The sequence below is a fragment of the Plecotus auritus genome (assembly GCF_963455305.1).
Source record: "Plecotus auritus genome assembly, chromosome: 3".
Lineage (NCBI taxonomy): Eukaryota > Metazoa > Chordata > Mammalia > Chiroptera > Vespertilionidae > Plecotus > Plecotus auritus.
Window position 1 is genome coordinate 219,009,581 of NC_137772.1, and position 19,253 is coordinate 219,028,833.

A 19,253-nucleotide genomic window follows, 5' to 3' on the forward strand; every position below is an offset into this window, starting at 1 on the left:
GGAATCATCCTCTACGTGGGAAAAAAATCCCACATACTAGGGTATTATCTGGGGACTTAGGTCCCTAAAAAACCAAGTATTATGTTTGAACACACCCATGTGGAAGTCTAAATTTCAAAGGCTCTGTTCCCACACTTGAGAAAATAGGTTTTTAAGCAGTTACTCAACCATTATGATTTGGCGATTCAAAATTGTCCTCTACTTCGTAAGTGGTATTTATCATGTGTCCTGTGCCTTGAATCCTCAGCTGAAATTTCTGGGTGCCACGTATGTGCAGATCACGTCACAAGGAAGTGATATTACAAGTCAGTCTCTCCCTCCCCACTTCTCTCTCTCTCTCTCTCTCTCTCTCTCTCTCTCTCTCTCTCTCTGTCTCCCTCCCTCCATCCCTCCCTCTTATCCCTTCTCAGAACCTGCTTCATTCAGAATCCAAAAAGCCAGAGGCACTACAAAGCATGCTCATTTGCCTTTAAACAGGCCCAATTAAACTGGCATGAGACCAGGCCAGGAGAGAATTATACAGGAGCACAAATCAGAAGCTGAAAGGGAAGGAGGAGGGGCGAACAAGAGCCAGTGAGAGATGATTCCTGTAAAATTATTTTATGACTCTATCTCCAAAGGTGAGATTTAAAAGAACTGTATCAAACTTCCTCATTTTCAAGCATATCTAATGAACTATCGGAAAAAGGTATCTCAGTTTGGTATTTTTCCTGCATCCATAAAAACAAGCTATGACAGCTCATGAAAGTCATCGATTGAAAAGGGAAATGTTAAGGTCCATAGTTGATCAAATGGGCACAGTCCCAAATGGTGGTAAGAGAGCCAACTGCAACACTCCAGAATCTCTCAGCAGCATGTAGAAGGCAGATCAACAGACTGCTCCAGTGAACTGGAACAGTTTAGCTCTAATTGCCCCTTACTTGTGTGGGTCCTCTATTTTCCTTAACCACACCATCACAAAGGCACTTTTTAGACATACACACGTGCATGCAATTAATATCTGAGCGCAGGAAACTAAACATCAGGTTGCCATGCCCACCCAGCACATTCAGCAGTTAAATTCCACCCCAGCTTCTGTTTTCAAAGACCCCCTCTCTCACCTTTAACCCGAAATCAATGAAAAGATCAGGTACCATTCACAAATCCCACAACACCCAGTCTTTACTTGAGCTGGAAAGCAGACCAAGGGCCAGAACCACTGACCCCCCGCCCCCCCCCCCACCCCCGCCAGGGAAAATCTGGAGAAATAAGTAAAGCCATCTGCAGGCCCCAACTGAGAAGCAGAAAGACAAAAGTTCAGTTCAGCAAGCTCCATAGCCCCAGGCACAGTGCTAAATCCTATGACCTCCAAAGGATCTGTTGACCTCACAGTCTGGGTAGGGGTGGAAGGGCAGACATTTGAGCAAATGTTAATCTAAAAAATCTTAAAACAGAGTATGGACATTCCAGCAGGAATGGGGGAGGGAAGGGAGCCGATACAAAAGGCATCCAATAGGAATCAATATCCCAAATGATTCTTGAAGATTGAGCCTTACAAATGAGAGATGGGAGGCAGGAACTGCAAGCTGAAGGAACAAACAAGAGGCATGAATTAACTGGGGGTGGCAGTGTGCTCAGAAAACTACAAGCCTCTGAACATGGACTTGGAAGTGGAGTGTAGAAAGAGGTGAGGCTAGAAAGTCAGGCAGAAATCAGGACCTGGTAGGCCAAACAAGAGAACGGACTTTATCCTGAAGTCAAAGACAAGCTATCAAATGATTTTAAGCTCTTTCAGATGGATGACTCTGTTAATAGTCCCAGGGGTGGGCAAACTTTTTGACTCGAGGGCCACAGTGGGTTCTTAAACTAGACCAGAGAGCCGGAACAAAAGCATGGATGGAGTGTTTGTGTGAACTAATATAAATTCAAAGTAAAGGAGCGGAGGGGAGAGCAAGAGAACCGGATAGAACAGCCGGATCCGGCCCGCGGGCCGTAGTTTGCCCAAGGCTGGGACTCTAGTGGGTTTAAAGACACTGGAAAGAGACCGCTAGAGACAAAGGCATCCCAACTTAATTTCCACAAACCAAAATGAGAACAAAAGATACCATCTATTTGGTGCAACATATTTAACCAACAAACCTTATAAAGTTTGAAACACAAACATATACCACCAAAACGGCCAGTGTGTAACGTCAGCCACACCCCCAGGAAAGATCCCACAGGTTCCATGAAATGTCCACAAGCCTGATGCAGGCACTGTGATACTTCAGTAGTCCTTTCAGTCCTTAGCTAATGTCTCCTCTTCCTCTAACTAGAGAGAGACCACATGACCAGATCCATTTTCCTCCTCTACCCTGATGACAAGCAAATTAGGTTTCCCAGTTTAACACATTGCTCATCTCTAGTAGTTTCCAACTCTGGCACTTAATCGAAAGTGCATTAACCACCATGCCAATCTGGCAGTAAGCAGGAACTCAGAGTGCTGTACAGCAGGTTATAAGGAGGCAAGAAATAAACATTTGCTGCTGGATGCCATGATAGGCACTTTAAATAATATCGGTTATTCATTATAGCAGCTCATTAGAGTATGTATTAGTTCTTCCAGTTCACAGAGGTGTAAACAGGAGTGCAGATGTTAAGTATCTTGCCAAAGGTCATTCAGATGGTTACAGAATTCAAACCCAAATATGAGAAATTCGAAATAGTGTTTCTTTCATTACACCAAACTTCAAGTATATATGAACAACAAAAGTAATTATATGTTAAGGTTGGCAATAATAATGGTAATAATAATAATATCTCCCTTTTAAAAACTGAGAGGGAACCCATATCATATTATTTTGGAATAAGGGATCACTCAGAGAAGTCACACCTGAGTTATCACAACTGGAATCTCCAAATGCTACTAAAAAAGGTCATTCCTGAAAAAAATGTTCAGATTCAAATAATCAGAGCAAGTTGGCTCTACTCCAAAGGAATATACCAAACTCAGAGTCCCTAACACGTTTGAAAAATGCATAGCAGCTCTTGATTTCTCTCTTTTTCTTCCCACCCCACCCCACCCCACCCCACCCTTCCTCTCTCTCTCTCTCTCTCTCTCTCTCTCTCTTTCTCATTCCCCCTCAAATTACAGAAGTATGTCCGGGATTCACTTGGCAGTTCTGATCCGATTTGCACCAATCCTGGTTCAAGCAGCTTTGCATTACCCTCCTAACTAGATCAGCGCTAGCCAATGGGTTTATTCAAGCTGATCTGTGATGGATTAGATAATGAAACCTTAGTCATGTAAGCTGGCTGCTTGTATTGGGACTGTAGGGGAGAAGAATAAGAAACTCAATACTCCTAGGGGCCACCTAAAACACCAAATGCAGCCGCCATCCCTCACTCCATCTGTTTGCTCCAATTACTGCCATTTCCTTTCCATCATCTCTGATGCTCTTCCCTCTTGTTTTTGAAGGAAGTGCACATCTGCCCCAGAATAAAGATGTTTATTATGCTTTACAAATGCATATGAACAAAAATTCAAACAAATCCACTCATTAAATGACTGTCTTCATTGTTTCTACAATTAAAGCCTGACATCAAACTGGCAGCCTGAAAGATGTCAAACTAGTAATTCACTAGAGCGACATTCTTGCTTACACTAAGTAGTATAGTCACTTTCTTTTCCCACAGTCCTGTAATCTTGAGGCCTGTCCGCACCAGTCTGCTTTATATCAAAATGAAAGTTAAATCTCTAGTTAGCTTCTGCTGTGTTCATATGTCATTGTGATAGGGAAAGAAATGACAAGGTGGCTAGAAAATGGGAGAGATGGGAAACAAATTCAACTCAGGTTAATTTCTTGAGTCACCCTGAAAAACAATTCTACTCTGAATTCAGACCTGAATTTCTCCTTCTCAAAGACATTCCCAGTTTTACATTCGCAGTCTTCTCTGTGAGGCTTTTTAAAAATGTAGTAATTTTTATGTGACTATACCTGTTTCTGCATCTGCAATACTATTTATCACTTTGGCAGTGTAATGGGCTGAATGAATCTATTGAAGCCCTAGCCCATAATGTGATGGTATTTGGAGGTAGGGCCTTTGGGAGGTAACTGAGTTTAGATTAGATCCGTGGTCAGCAAACTGCGGCTCGCGAGCCACATGCGGCTCTTTGGCCCCTTGAGTGTGGCTCTTCCACAAAATACCACAGCCTGGGCGAGTCTATTTTTAAGAAGTGGCATTAGAAGAAACTTAAGTTTAAAAAATTAGGCTCTCAAAAGAAATTTCAATCGTTGTACTGTTGATATTTGGCTCTGTTGACTAATGAGTTTGCCGACCACTGGATTAGGTTATAATGATAGGAGCCTCATGCTGGGATTAGTGCCCTTATAAGAAGAGGAAAAGATACATCTTTCTCTGTCCAGGAACTCACACCAAGGAAAGGCCATGGGAGCACACCAAAAGAAGGCAGCTGACTGTGAGCCAGGAGGACAACCCTTGCCAGACAGTGAGTCTGCCAGCACCTTAATCTTGGACTTCCAGCCTCCAGAACTGTGAGAAATAAATTTCTATTGTTTAAGCCACCAGATCTATGGTATTTTGTTATGGCAGCCTGAGCAGATTAAGACAGGTAGAGATTCAACAATTTTAATGAGATTGTTAATGATTTTACTTGGAAGGAAAGCACATTACGTTTTTATTTTTAATCCTTACCTGAGGATATGTTCTTTATTGATTTTAAAGAGAAAGGAAGAGGGAGAGAGAGAAATATGGATGTGAGAAACATCTATGGTTGCCTTCTGTACACACCCCAACTAGGGATGGAACCCGCAACATGGGTATATGCACTGACTGGAATCGAAACCAAAACATTTTGGTGTATGGCACAACACTCCAACCACCTTAGCGACACTGGCCAGGGCAGGAAAACACATTACTTTTATACTCTATTCAAATGGTAGCACTATATTCAGTTTCAGCACCAAAATACCCAAATAAGAGTCCCAAGATACATCCACCTAGGAGGAAAGAAAACCAGAAACAAGCAAATGGGAAGATAAACTATTTCAAGAAAATACAGCATCCACATGGCAATTACAGGCTACCTGGAGCCCCTTCCCTGAGACCAGGTAAAAGTCTTCCTACTACTAGAATCAACAATTAAATATGAACTGCTGAACCCACTTAGCTAACTTGGATTTATGAGTCTATGGTCAGAAGCAATTATTCAGCCATATAGCAATCACATGCCAACATTTCACTGCCATAAAGAATTTTGCTGAAAGCTGTAAGTAATACTTTAGGTGCACCTTGCCTTATACAGCAGCTAAGTTCCTGGAAAGTTGCACAAAATTGAATTTTTGATAAGTTTTTATTCATTGGAACAGATAAGCAAAAGAATTCATTCAACAGTGTTTTAGAAAGCCCAATTTTCATACATATCAGACTTGCATAAAGTGAAATGAACCCCTGAAATCTATACAGTGAACCGTCCACCAGGTTAGAGTACAATTTTGCCAAGTACCCTCTTTAACAACTAGCTTCATCTCTTAAACCAGGGGTGGGCAAACTTTTTGACTCGAGGGCCACAATGGGTTCTTAAACTGGACCGGAGGGCCAGAACAAAAGCATGGATGGAGTGTTTGTGTGAACTAATATAAATTCAAAGTAAAGGAGCGGAGGGGAGAGCAAGAGAACCCTCCGCTCTTTCGGCTCTGCGGGCCGGATAGAACAGCCGAACAGGCCGGATCCGGCCCGCGGGCCATAGTTTGCCCATGGCTGTCTTAAACCCTATTCCAGTTTTCAAGTTGAATTTCTCATCCCTCCTGCTCCATGGTTCAGGGTTCTCTGTTTCTATACTATTTCCAGGGTTGTGCTGACTCCTCTTCCACCCACATAAACCTTCTGGATCCTGCCCTTGAAAGGACCAACCCTTCCCCTCTCCCCTTGTGAGCCCAAGGATTACAACGTAAGTACCACCGACTCTCTCCTGTTCTCTATGGTCCACTTTGGGAAGTAATGATTTACTCCAAAAGCTCCGTAGCGGTAATTCAACAGGGTTCAGCTTTGGAATCTGCAACTTAGAGGTACAGTTCCATTTCATAAGCAGCCTTGTGAAATTAACCCAATAAGTAACTTTCTTCTGTAAAAAAGGGTTAATCTTTGTGGGCTCTCTCTGGAGTATACCCATGCCTTTTTTCCCTCTCGGGTACATTTTTACTGTTCTCTCCCCCATGAGACTTGCAACCAGGGGAGCAATGGGCAGTGGCAGCTCGTCCTGGGCTAATCCCCTGAATCTGTCTCCAGGGCAGATTCTGTCTCCCTTTTCTCTGACTCCCAGTGAGCTAACAGCAGCCCTGCTGTAGCCTACTTCTTTCTTATAACGTTTCCAGGGAGCCAGAGCCACCTGCCTAGGCTCTCCCCTATTGCTTCTTCTACCCTAAGCCCTTCATTTGTTTCACTGCCCCCTGCTTTAATAAACATACTTCAAAGTAAAATAAAGGGGGGGGGGGGGGGTAATCTTTTGACACTTAAAAAAGTGGGGAATTTCATGAAAGTACTCTCACCCCTGAATTTCATGTTTCTATCCCTTAATTATTTATAAAAAAAAAAAAAAAGGTCAATTTCAACTTCAACTCAACAGGCATTGAGCACTTGCTATGTACCCCAAAGTGTTAGGCATTAAGAATAAATACATTTTAAAAATAATTTTAAAAATAAAAAAAAAAAGAATAAACACAAAGAAAATACCGTTCCCATCTTCTAGAAGCTTTCAGTCTCACCAGGGAAACAAGAATAACAACACAACTGAGGGACAATATATATGATGCTTAATTAAGCATCAATATAAAGGAGATAAGAGGGGGCCCTGGCTGGTGTGGCTCAGCTGGTTGAGCAACATCTGTGCACCAAAAAGTCATCGGTCTGATTCCCGATCAGGGCACATGCCCAGGTTGCAGGCTCAATTGTGGGTCAGTGTGTGTGCAGGGGACAGTCCATCAGTGTTTCTCACATTGATGTTTCTCTCTCTTCCTCTCCCTTTCTTTCTTTAAAATCAATAAAAACCTACTTTAAAGATCCGGCTATTCTATCCGGTTCTCTTGCTCTCCCCTCCGCTCCTTTGAATTTATATTAGTTCACACAAACACTCCATCCATGCTTTTGTTCCGGCCCTCCGGTCCAATTTAAGAACCCATTGTGGCCCTCGAGTCAAAAAGTTTGCCCACTCCTGCTCTAGAAGCTGTAAGAGGCAAAGAATGGATTCTCCCCTGCAGCCCCTAAGAGCAACCAGCCCTGCTGACATCTTAACTTTAGATCAGGGACACTGATTTTGGACTTTTGATGTCCAGAATTGTAAGACAATAAATTTGTGTTTCCTAAGAAAATAATTAGTAAATAAATAATAACCCATATACCAAAAAGGTCGGCTGCACTAAGGATTTTTAACGTGTTACTCACATATGGCCTATGGCATTTCTACACCGTTGATATCCTCTCCTAAGGCTGCCAAACCCCTGCTCTTTCTGCTCCAGCTATACCAATCTCTACCCCAGGACATTAAAGAGACAGTCAGTATCCTAGCTTTAGAAGATGCAACTGCCTCAGTAGTTCCTCTACCTGAGCCCTCTTCTCTCAAACATCTGAATGGCCCATCCCCTCACTCCATTGAAAGGTCACCTAACAGAGAGGACTTCCCTGACCATCTTCTTCATTACTCTCTATTACCTGCTTTCTCTTCATTACCTGCTTTCTATTTCTTTTTAGCAACTTACCACCATCTAATAGTTGTTCACTTCTTTATTATCTGTCTCTTTTGATTAGAATATGCATTCCATGAGGGTAGGATCTTTAGTTTAGTTTACTACTATATCTCCTAGACCAGCCGTGGGCAAACTACGGCCCACAGGCCGGATCCGGCCCGTTCGGCTGTTCTATCCGGCCCGCGGAGCCGAAAGAGCGGAGGGTTCTCTTGCTCACCCCTCCGCTCCTTTACTTTGAATTTATATTAGTTCACACAAACACTCCATCCATGCTTTTGTTCCGGCCCTCCGGTCCAGTTTAAGAACCCATTGTGGCCCTCGAGTCAAAAAGTTTGCCCACCCCTGCTCCTAGACTCTAAAAAGAGGCCTAGCACACAGCAGTTGCTCAGTAAGCATTAGTTAAATGAATATTAAATAGTCTACAATTATTCTCAGAATGATACAAGAACATCCTAGAGGTAAGTATAGGTCATCTAGGCTTAAATTTTAATTTTTCATGGACATTATTTCTCCTTTATTCCCAATTATATCTCAAATTTCAACTTATGATCATCTCCATCTTCTGGACCCAGTGGCACAAATCCTCTGCATACTTTGGCTCTAAATTATGAAATGTCTTTTGACATGCATCTATCCTGTGGTATCTCTACTCCTGTTCCGCTGAACTTAAACAAAACAAAAAACAAAAAAATCATTTATATATACACTTTTTTAAACTTTTCAGCCATGTTGTCTCCCCATCTAAATTGTAAGCCTCAGTACCTTAAGATCAGGGAGCTTGACATATTGTTTAGAAGATAACTTAGAAATCATCCTGTATAAACACTTTACTTTACAACTAAGGAAACAGAGGCCCCAAAATGATGGATTTTCCCAGAACCATACAGCTGGCTAAAGGCAGGAGACTAAATCAATGACGATATGAATATCTGTGTGACATGGTGTGTTGGAACTACAACAATGAAAATGCAGACAGTGAAAAATAAAACACCCACAAATACACAGAATGAAAAAAAGATTCTCTGTGGGATAATTCTAAGTTGCCCATTCGTACCCAAAGGACCTAATCCACTCCTTCCTCTGCATAACCCGAAGTCCCTGTACACTGCTCCACTTCCAAATACTACTATCCTTAGCCAATTTGAAGGCAACCAGCAAATAATGGGCCCCAGGAGGGAAGGAAGGAGTCTCACTATTATCTATGATTGACAGAAACAATAAATGAATGCAGACATACACAGATAGATGCACACACCCAGCAGAACAGGCTCAACAGCACCAACATCCAGTCTCCCCTCCTGACCATCCACTATTAACCCCCCTCACCTAAAATCTCCCCATATTCCTCTACATTTTTTTCCGTGGCCTCAAGCTTTTACTTCTCACAATCCCTCAGCCTAACAGAGTTCTAATGGAGAACAAAAGCAGGCAAACAAAAGAATTCTCAAATAAACACCAAGAGGATTGGGGTTTTTTTTACCCAAATCAACAGAAGTAACAGAGTGGCCTCTGCAATGGAGACCCAGAAGCACACAGCAAACTTGCCAGGCTTACATACAGCTCCATCTCTAACAGGAAGTCAGGCAGAGCCTTGAAAAGCAGGAGCAGAGCACAGGAAGTCTCTTAGCACTGCAGAGATTTCCAAGAGTGGGGTAATGGAGAGAGCCCAGGAATAGGAATTAGAAGAGGAGGCTTTCAGTTCTAGTTTTACACCCAGCTAACTGGGTGGCCTTAGGCAAGTCACCAGTCTTCCCTGGACTTTTGATTCCCCATCTATAAAACAAGGTAGTGAAAACATCTGAGGTCTTGAATCCACTCCAAACAATAACTACTGACTCTTTCCCACCAAAAAGTGCCCGTAAACTATTTTGCATAAGAATCTTCCAAGTCTATCCAGGTTAAGAACCCCTGGAAAAGATGTCTCTGGTCCCTTCTAACATTCTATGATTCTAAGAGAATTAGGCAGATGTCAAAACAATTGCTGGTATGTGGGCCCCCCTCCCCTCCCCGTCTCCCCCTCCCCCCTCCCCCCCCCCCCCCCCCCCGCTCCCTGGCCCATTTCATAGCAAGGATTTTCTGAACAGAGACCAAATCCTAAAACCTATGAAGGTTTCATGTTCTTCCGCAAATTACAAAGTCGACTGGCATCATCACTATATTTCCCATTCCCTACCCAATTCGACCACCTTATCCTGGAGTCCACAACTGAGAATCCAGTCTTCTAACAGCCCTATAAATTTCCCTTTATATCCCAGAACACTAAAGAGCTAGCTGCTAGCTCATGCCCTAGCTATCTGTATAAGATGCAACTGACAAAGTACAGGAGGGACTTGTCCTGGTCTCTCTGCAGACCCATTAGCAAGCGCCACAAAGTTAATGTGACTGAGCGCCACGCTGTCCCCACAACGCAGCCAAACTCCCTGTGATTTAACCCACAATCTAAGCCACATCCCCTTTTGGGCTCTCGAGGAGTTCTCTCGCTTTTCACTCCACTCCTTCAGATGCCACTCCCTCATCCCAGTGTGGGTCGAGGACTGCCAAAACGGGACTCCTTCATGGGAGGGTTCCCACCACCGTCCCCTCGTCCTCGACTCAGTCCAGTGGCTCTCTGGGCAGCAGAATCAGGATCTCCTGGCTTCCACTCCACCCCAAGGAACTAAGGAAGGGTTGGGAGAAATGGAATCCATCTCAACCATGTTCGATTTCCCCAAAACACCTATCCACGCGTCGTGTCCCCTCATCCCCTCAGGAGCCAGGACCCTCGTGGCCACAGCAGGAACCTCCTGTACCCTCGCGTCCAAGCCGGAGCTCCCCTACCTTTCAACCAGGCCCTGACCGGCCCCCTCCCACCTCCAAGCCAGGATCCCTGGAGTCCTCCCCGCTCCACGCCGCGGGTGCCCGGGCCCCCGCCTCCCTCCCCCGCTCCCGGGCCCCGCGCCGCACCCCTGCCGTAACGGGATGCCTGTCCCGCGCGGTCACCTGCATCCCGCCGCCGTCGTCGTCGGCCGCCGCCTCCTCGGTGCGCGGCCGCTTGCTCAGGCCGGGCTCGGCTCCGTCTCCTCCCCCTCCGGGCACCGGCAGCTCCAGCTCCGACTCCCGCTTCATCCCCCGGGCAGCGGCGCCGGGCCCGAGCTGAAGCGACTGCTGCGGCTGGGCGCCTTCCGCCATCCGCCCGCGCCCCCCTCGCCTCTGGGAGCCGGGCGACCCGCGACAGGCCACCTCCCCCTGGGCCTCGGCCCCCGACAGTCGCGACAGGCGGTCGCGCGCCTGCCCCCGCCCCCGCGTGCGTGCGTGCGTGCGCGCGCGCGGGCCCGGCGCCCCTCGGCCACGGGCTCTCGGCGCTCGGCGCTCGCTGGGTCCTCAGCTCAGGGCGGCTGGCGGGTCGCGACGGACACTAGTTCGCGCCCTCACGCGCACACGCGACCCTCGGCCTGGTCTGCCTTGCGCCCCGCCTCCCGCACTCACGGAGCTCGCCCGCCGGCCTGCGCCCGCTCGCTCACACTGTCCCTCACAACACGCCGGCCCAGGGAGGAAGGGGGCGGTCCGGGCTCCCGAGGTGCGGGGAGGGGTATTTAATTGGGGGAGGAGTGGCTCGAAGCAGGAACGAGCTGACTGGCCGGGATTCTCCGACCCGCCACTGTGGCAGCACCGGGAAGGCGGGGAGAGAGAAAGAAGGAGGGAGGGACGGGGATCTGGGACTCCAGCCCGCGCGGGAGGCTGCGGCGGGGGTGGGGCGAGGAGGGCGGGGCGGGGGTGGTGACCGAGCTGCGGAGGGGGCGGGGCCAGTGCCCCTCGGCAATCTTCGCCTCCTCCTCCCCCGGCGCCCGAGGGAGGCCGGGAAGTGGTCGGAAATATTCGGGAATCTCCGGCATCGGCGAGGGATGGTCCGGGAGGAACTGCGCGGCTAGAATTCCAGCTGGCACGGAGGGGGCGGAGTCTTTTTCCTTTAAGGGCGGGGCCACAGCCTGCGGCAGGCGGAGCTGGAGAGGCCCAAGGGCCGTGTTGGTTCCAGGAGAGGGAAGGGCACTCTGTGGAGGGGGGCACTTTGCCTGCACCCTCTCGGGTGATGAATGGGGATCCATCTACAATTGGAAGGTCCAGGAATGAAGTCGCCGCTTCAAGGTTCTCCCCAGTGCTGAAAGCTTTTACTCTAATCATCATAATAGTTATTATTATCACATTGCTGATCATCTTAGTAACACCTGAGGTTTGTTTGCACAATGCGTTCACAGACCCGTTTTGAAGCTTGCTAAAAAATGGCAGATCCAGATCTCATTTTCTTTCTCTACACCTTGCTGCCTGTGTAATACTTTATTTCTGATCAAGTTTGTACAATTAGAGATAATTGTGCAATCCCTTCTCTCTCCTAAGAGACTGTAAGGACCAAGAGGGCATCTATTTTCTCTGGGTTCCATGTTGTGGCCTGTATGTTATAGGGATAAAATGAGGTTACATGAACGACCTGGATTCTACTTCAAACAAGTTACTTCATCTCTTTGGGCCCTTGATACATCATTTGTAAAATGAGATGGTTTAGGTCAGTGCTTTGCAACCAGGAGCGATTTTGCCCCTTTTTCTCTCCCCCAGGATACTTGTCGACATCTGGAGACATTTTTTGTTGTTACAACAGGGGGTTTGCTGCTGGCATCTAATGGGTAGAGGCTAGGGATGTTGTTCACGATCCTGTGATGAACGGGACAGTCCTTACAACAATTGTCCAGCCAAAAATATCAATACTGCTGAGGTTAAGAAACCCTGGATTTGATTATTTATAACATCCTTTTGAGATGGATCTATGATTGTCCTTTCAACTTGGATTTAACCTGGATAGGGCTGGAACAGTACAAAGAGAAGGATTCTTGCTTTGGAGTCAGACCAACCCAGGCGTGAATCCAGGCTTTAGCACCTACTGCCCAGGTGATGTTGGACCAAGATCACTTAAAAATTTCTATATGGAAGGAGTTTATGGCCTGCTGACTGATTGGAAGGGAGAACTGACTGAAGGACTTGTCTTGAAGGCTAGTTTTCATAGAAAGCACATATTTTTTACCTGGGCTGTGTCATATTTACTATACATACTGGTAAATGGCTAATATGCAAAGTGTCCCCTCAGGAGTTTGACTGGGAGACCAGGAGTTCGATCGCTCGCTATGACGTGCACTGACCACCAGGGGGCGGTGCAGAACGAAGGAAGGCCGTGGCCGGCAGCGGGCACCTGGGGAAGGAAGGCCCCAGTTGGCAGCCGGAAGGCCCCAATCGGCCCTGATCTCCAGCCAGGCCTAGAGACCCTACCCATGCACGAAGCACCGGGCCTCTAGTAGATCAATAAAAATAGCCAAGTTTTAGCTCTGCCTTTTATAAGTCATGATCCTTGTGAAAGCTACTTAGCCTCTCAATGCCTCAGTTTCTTCATCTGAAAATTAGGATACTGTAATTATAGTACCTTCCTGATGGGATTATTTTGAGGATTCAATGAGTTATCACAATGAGTTTAAGAACTTTGAACATATTGACCTATGGTTACACACTCAATAAATGTTAGCTATTATTACTATTGCCATTATCATTGTATCCACATTTTAAATAAGAAGGAGAAAAATGTTCATTGTCAAGATCAAAAAATAGCATTATCACTACTGTTGGATTTTTTTAATTACATAAGGTAAAAATTAAGATGGGCAGACAAAGTTCCCCAAGTCACCCTTTGATGCAACCACTATGTTGGGCAAGTCCTATATTTTCATTTAGCCTTACATTCCTTGCTTGTAAGATAACAATAGTAACAATGTTGTTCTAAAAGTTAAATGAGACAAAATAAAGTACTTAGCATAGCACCTAACATATAGCAACTGCTGAATAAGTAATTATTTACCATCCAATACCGCTATTTGGGTCATCAAGTTGGAAGTCCAAGTGCCTGCAAGCTTGTTCTCAAGCTGAATTAGACAGTCTTAACCTAAATCAGGGGTCTCCAGTTAGCAGTACCCCATAGCAGATGGGGCTTAATCCTGTGCAACCGAACACAAGCATTATGGCTTTGAAGAAAATCAGATGTTTCCTGTGTGGCCTATAGAACAACAATGGGTGTGTGTGTGTGTGTGTGTGTGTGTGTGTGTGTGTGTGTGTGTTTTAACATAGGGAAATCAGTGGTTGATTTTCTGAAATTTTTACTTACTAGACTGGTATCTTCTCCCCTCTCTACCTGCCTTGTCATACTACTGGAAACTAAATGATGCTAGGTCCTTCCTGGGCTGCTTCATGACCCAGCAAGAAATGAGATTTGGGATCAGGTTTGCTTATGGCTCAAGTTATTGTTATTCAAGTATTTCCCTAAGAAATAGAGCAATAAGGTTTGAATGACCAGGCAGAACAAAGAGAAATTGGATCCTTCCCTGTAAACAAACATTAAGCATTTAGGGAGAGGGAAGGGAGGAGGAAAGGGAGAGAGAGGGAGAGAGAGGAGAGGAGAGGAGAGGAGAGGGGAGGGGAGGGGAAGGGAGGGAAAAGGGAAAGGGAGAGGCTAGGGGAGGGAGGGGAGAGGGAGGGTAGGAAGGGGAGAGAGAGAGAAAGAGAGAGAGAGAGGCCTATAAATAATTGAAGAGGCCAAATTGTGCCCATGGCGACACAAAGACCAGGACTATCTCTTTCATGCACATCTGTAGCTACCTCTGTGAGAACAGATGGTTATAAAATATTACAGAGGAAGAAGACAAATAATATTTTCCTAGAAAGAATTTTAGCTGCAGAAACTACTGATGTCCTAACCTTTCTTCATTTATCCATTCAACAAACTATGAGCAAGGGTCTGGAATACCAAGAAGAATGAAATTAATTCCTGGTACCAAGGAGTTCTCAGTCTAGGGAAGAAAGGCAAAACAAATAAAAAGACAATTACAATGCATCATGATAAGGAGGTCATCTGTCACAGTGATCAAGAACATGAACTCTGGTGTCAGACAGACATGGGTTTGAGTCTGAGTTGGCCATATATTTAACTTTGGACAAGATCCTTAGCATCTCTAAGGCCCAGTTTGTTCATTTGTTTGACAAGCACTGGTAGTTCCCAACCCAATATCCATTTTATTCCTTACTAGCAGAACCCCAATTTTGTTCAGGGTAGAAACCTTCCTAGCTTTAAAATAGGGGGGAAAATTCTCAGGCTCCCTGACAGCTGAGGGTGGCCACATAACATAGTTCTGGCTAGCAAGATGTAGGTGGGGGATAGCATCACTTCCCAATAATAAGACCAAAAGAAAAGGCTCTTTGCCCTTCATCCTTTGCCCTTCGCCCTTTATCCTTCCTCCTGCCTGGGAACACAGATTGGAAAAACAGCAGACATCATGTCTCCATAGTAACAAAAGCTACCTGCTAATAATGGTATTGTGGAGCCACCATACCAGCCTTAGCCTCTCTACCTCGAATTTATTGTTATTTGAGCAAAATAAGTTCCATTTTTTTAACCCACCATGGACAGGTTTCCACATGCAGCCAAACTCAACTCTCAGCTGATACAATCTGTAAACCGAGGACAATAATAGTATCTGCCCCTGGGGTTCTTTTGAGCATTAAATATTGCATGTACAGCACTTAGCGTGACACCTGGCTCATAGACACACTCAACCATGGTAACTTGGTCCTTTTTACTACTATTGTCCTTATGGATGTGATTAGTGTCCATGCCAAAAGCCTCAGGAGCAAATAGGAAGCTGTCACTCCCCCTGCCTGGGGAAGACAGGACAAGCCTCACTGAGAATGTTATGTTTGACCTGCTTCTTTAAAAATGAGGAGAATGCCCTGGCTGGTTTGGCTCAATGGATAGAGCCTCGGCCTGCGGACTGAAGGGTTCTGGGTTCGATTCCAGTCAAGGGCACATGCCCAGGTTGCAGGCTCGATCCCCAGTGGGGGGTGTGCAGGAGGCAGCCGATCAATGATTCTCTCTCATCATTTTTTTAAAATATATTTTATTGATTTTTTTTACAGAGAGGAAGGGAGAGGGATAGAGAGTTAGAAACATGGATGAGAGAGAAACATCGATAAGCTGCCTCCTGCACACCCCCTACTGGGGATGTGCCCGCAACCAAGGTACATGCCCTTGACCGGAATCGAACCTGGGACCCTTGAGTCCGCAGGCCGACGCTCTATCCACTGAGCCAAACCGATTAGGGCCTCTCTCGTCATTGATGTTTCTATCTGTCTCTCCCTCTCCCTTCCTCTCTGGAATATATTTTTTTAAAAAAGAAATGAGGAGGAGTTTCCCAGGATATGGTTTGTGAGCAACGTGTGCCTGTAAGGGCTTAGGAGGAGCTCAGCGATGTCCACCAGGAGAAAACTCCGATGGGATGCAGCACTGGCCTTGGGGTAAGAGCACTGGGAGTGGAGTCAGGACCAGCTGTGGTCCCCGACCTGAGACAGAGATAGGTAAGTGGGTGTCCGAGCACCTAGCCACAGGGATGTGTGGGCCCAGAGGAAACCGTACCTCTTATGAAAGATCTATTCCAACACCATTTATTGTTAATCCAATACTCAGGGAACCTGACAGCCATCAGACCACCTGGTGGTGTCGATCTATAAACTCTTTGGAAGCGTGAACGCTTTCTTAATTCCTTCCTTGATTTTTGTGTCCCTAGCACCAACCACAGAGCTGGACACCAAATATGTGGCTATTCCAACAACCCTAAAAATACTCGAAAACACACCTGAGACCTCAACACTCCCTTCCCCTCTCCCCCCACCCCCCGCCCCCCGGAAAAACAGAGAAAGCTCCAGAACAGATGAGCTTAGCATGCCGTCTTAGCCACGCACTCCTCTAAATCAGACAAAGTGCTCGAGGCCACAGTGCTTCCCCCAAATTCATCATCTCTCTAATGAGAGAGAGAAGGGTAGATATAAATAGAAGACAGTATTTTCTACTCCAAAGCTTTCTTTTTCCAAAAAAACAAAACAAAACAAAAGGAAGGCACAATACCCTTGATAATTCATGGGCCAGAGGAAGTGGCGTGTGGCTGGCTGATGCAGGGGCCGATACAAAGCCTAATGGGAAACTGGGTTCAGCAAGAGAGGAACGTGTGGTGTCCGAGCCTCGTGAGTACCACAGACCCAGCCTTTCCACACAAGCCCCGCTATTGACTTTGACCTCGCTTCCCTGCCTCCCTCTGCTCACGGCATTATTGAACCTGGGATTTTCCTATGGGCCAGAACCGAGCCAACCTTTTGCCCTTCACATAATGTATTTGTCTGGTTTCTATTTCTGTAGTTTGATGAAGGATGATAGCAGGGTATTGAGTTGTTGTTTTTCATTTAGTGCCGGCGCCGCCCTCACCCTGTCCCCTACCCCACCCTGCTCTCAAGTCGGATTTTCATTGTCTGTTAGGTGCCTCCTCCTAGGTTTTTATTGCTTCCTTACAGAGAGGGGGAAGGCATTTTATTTTAGTTTCCAGGCCCTGGTATACATAAGCTCACGTGTCCATCTTTTTTTGCAAAGAATGACAACGGTGTTTTGAAATTGGAAGTGACCTCGGAGGGAAAGGGCAGGTTCAGATGTTCGCCGAGCCCCTAATATGAACCAGGCCCTGAACTAGGTGCTTTTTTTTATTTTTTATTTTTATTTTTTGCACGTATCCCCCACAGCACGTCCGCGAGGTAGGCAGTGTTACATCTCATTTTACAGATGAGAAAACTGAGCTCCTGAGAGGTGAAAGGACAGGCTCAAGGTCACACGGAATGACTACTGACAAAGGAACTCTGGCCCCCTACTCCAAGTCCACTGCCCCTCCCATGCCTTACCAGCTTTGTGGACATTTTAGGGTGTTTTCCTTAGGGTGGATACAAATTCCCTGAAAAAGAGGGAACAGACAAGTGTAACTTCCTGTTCTCTGGAACAACTTCACTGCTGTGATCCTGCATTCCATCTGGGCACAAGCTCCTGGACCTTCGTGGCATCAAGGCTTTGGTCTTCTTTACCCCTGCCCGCACCTGCTCAGGTGTCTTCCTCTGGGTCCCCGTCCGGCTGTCCGATGGATCCCAGCTGGCCTCCACAAGCTGTCCTCGGCTCCTTAGTCATTGATTCTCCCAGAGCACAGCTGGCAGGGCCACTCCAGAAAAGGCTCTGTCTGCGGGCTTCACAACTCAGGAAATTAGTAATTTAGCTTTTATGGGGAGGAGCAAAGGAGATAGAGATAAAGGGTGTGGGAAACCCTGGCTGCTCCCACTGCTCCGGGGGCTTGGGAATCTCTGAGAGGCTGTCTCTGGACCCTGCTGTGTAGACACACTAAGGAGGCATCCCTACTCCTCAAACCCTTGTGCCCCCCAAGACCTCCAAGGGGAGGTGGGCACAGATGGCTTCTCCTTCCAGATGCCACACCCTCCAGCTCTGCCCCCTCTCCCCCCGCCCCCTCCTGCCATACTCCATGGAGAAGGAGGCAGGGATCCTCCAGAGCCTCCACAAGGCTCCAGCTCTGTTCTCTCCTCTCTCTCTCTCTCTCTCTCTCTCTCTCTCTCTCTCTCTCTCTCTCTCTCTCTCCAGCCCTCATCAGAGTGTGGGGGGGGGGGGAGGAGGGGGGTGATACTAACTCTGACAAAAATCTCTAGATTTTGTAGGACATGGATATAATGGCCAGAGTCATGCAGCCTGAGGGTTGAGACTTCGGTAGTTAAGAAGACCAAGCTTTCAAAAAAAAAACAAGACCAGGCTTTAGCTCAGGGGTTAGACGCAGCCGTGGGCAAACCACGGCCCGCGGGCCGGATCCGGCCCGTTCGGCTGTTCTATCCGGCCCGCGGAGCCGAAAGAGCGGAGGGTTCTCTTGCTCTCCCTCCGTTCCTTTACTTTGAATTTATATTAGTTCACACAAACACTCCATCCATGCTTTTGTTCCGGCCCTCCGGTCCAGTTTAAGAACCCATTGTGGCCCTCGAGTCAAAAAGTTTGCCCACCCCTGGGTTAGAGTGTCACCTCAGTTGAGAGCTCAGTCCCCAGCTCCTGTCCGGGCACGTGCTTGGGAGGCGACCAGTTGAGGTGTCTCTCTCGCATCGATGTTTCCCTCTCTGTGTCTCTCGTCTCCCTTCCACTCTCTCTAATATATAATCAATGGAAAAATATCCTCGGGTGAGGATTAACAACAACAACAAAAAGAGACCAGGCTTTTTTTGAAAGACAGAGACTTCCCCTCAAGCCATATGTTTCAAAGTCTATTTGGTAACTGAAATCTCAAGCCCACTTTCTTTCTTTGCATTTCCACAGTAACAGCTCTAATTCTGAAAGGGAGGGAGGGTGGGATAGTGGAAGATACCTGGGCGGGGCGGGGCGGGGGGGGGAACATAAATTAATATTTCTGTGGCAACATATGGACATAGACAATGGAGTGGTGAAGACCTGGGAGAGGTGGGTGCGGGGTGGAGGGGGTCAATGGGAAAAAAACAACAAAAAAACAAAGGGGACATCTGTAATCCTTTCAACAATAAAGAAAAAGGAGCCCTAGCTGGTTTGGCTCAGAGGATAGAGTGTCAGCCTGTGGACTGAAGGGTTCCGGGTTCCAT

The 19,253-nt window shown here is 46.6% G+C and overlaps 1 protein-coding gene across 24 annotated transcripts in view; it reads right to left on the bottom strand.

Annotated features, from left to right (window-relative positions):
* RBFOX2 (RNA binding fox-1 homolog 2) overlaps positions 1-11,236 on the bottom strand; it is a 258,497-nt gene extending 247,261 nt beyond the window's left edge. For 12 of the 24 annotated variants that reach the window (XM_080661622.1, XM_080661618.1, XM_080661637.1 and 9 more), the window contains exon 1: positions 10,665-10,978. In XM_080661622.1, coding sequence (XP_080517748.1) covers positions 10,665-10,889 — 225 coding nt within the window. In that variant the 5' untranslated portion in view covers positions 10,890-10,978. Of the gene's footprint in view, positions 1-10,664 lie in introns of all 24 variants that reach the window. The other 12 variants (XM_080661634.1, XM_080661628.1, XM_080661624.1 and 9 more) reach the window with 2 other exon arrangements.
* Between the last annotated feature and the right edge of the window lie 8,017 nt (positions 11,237-19,253).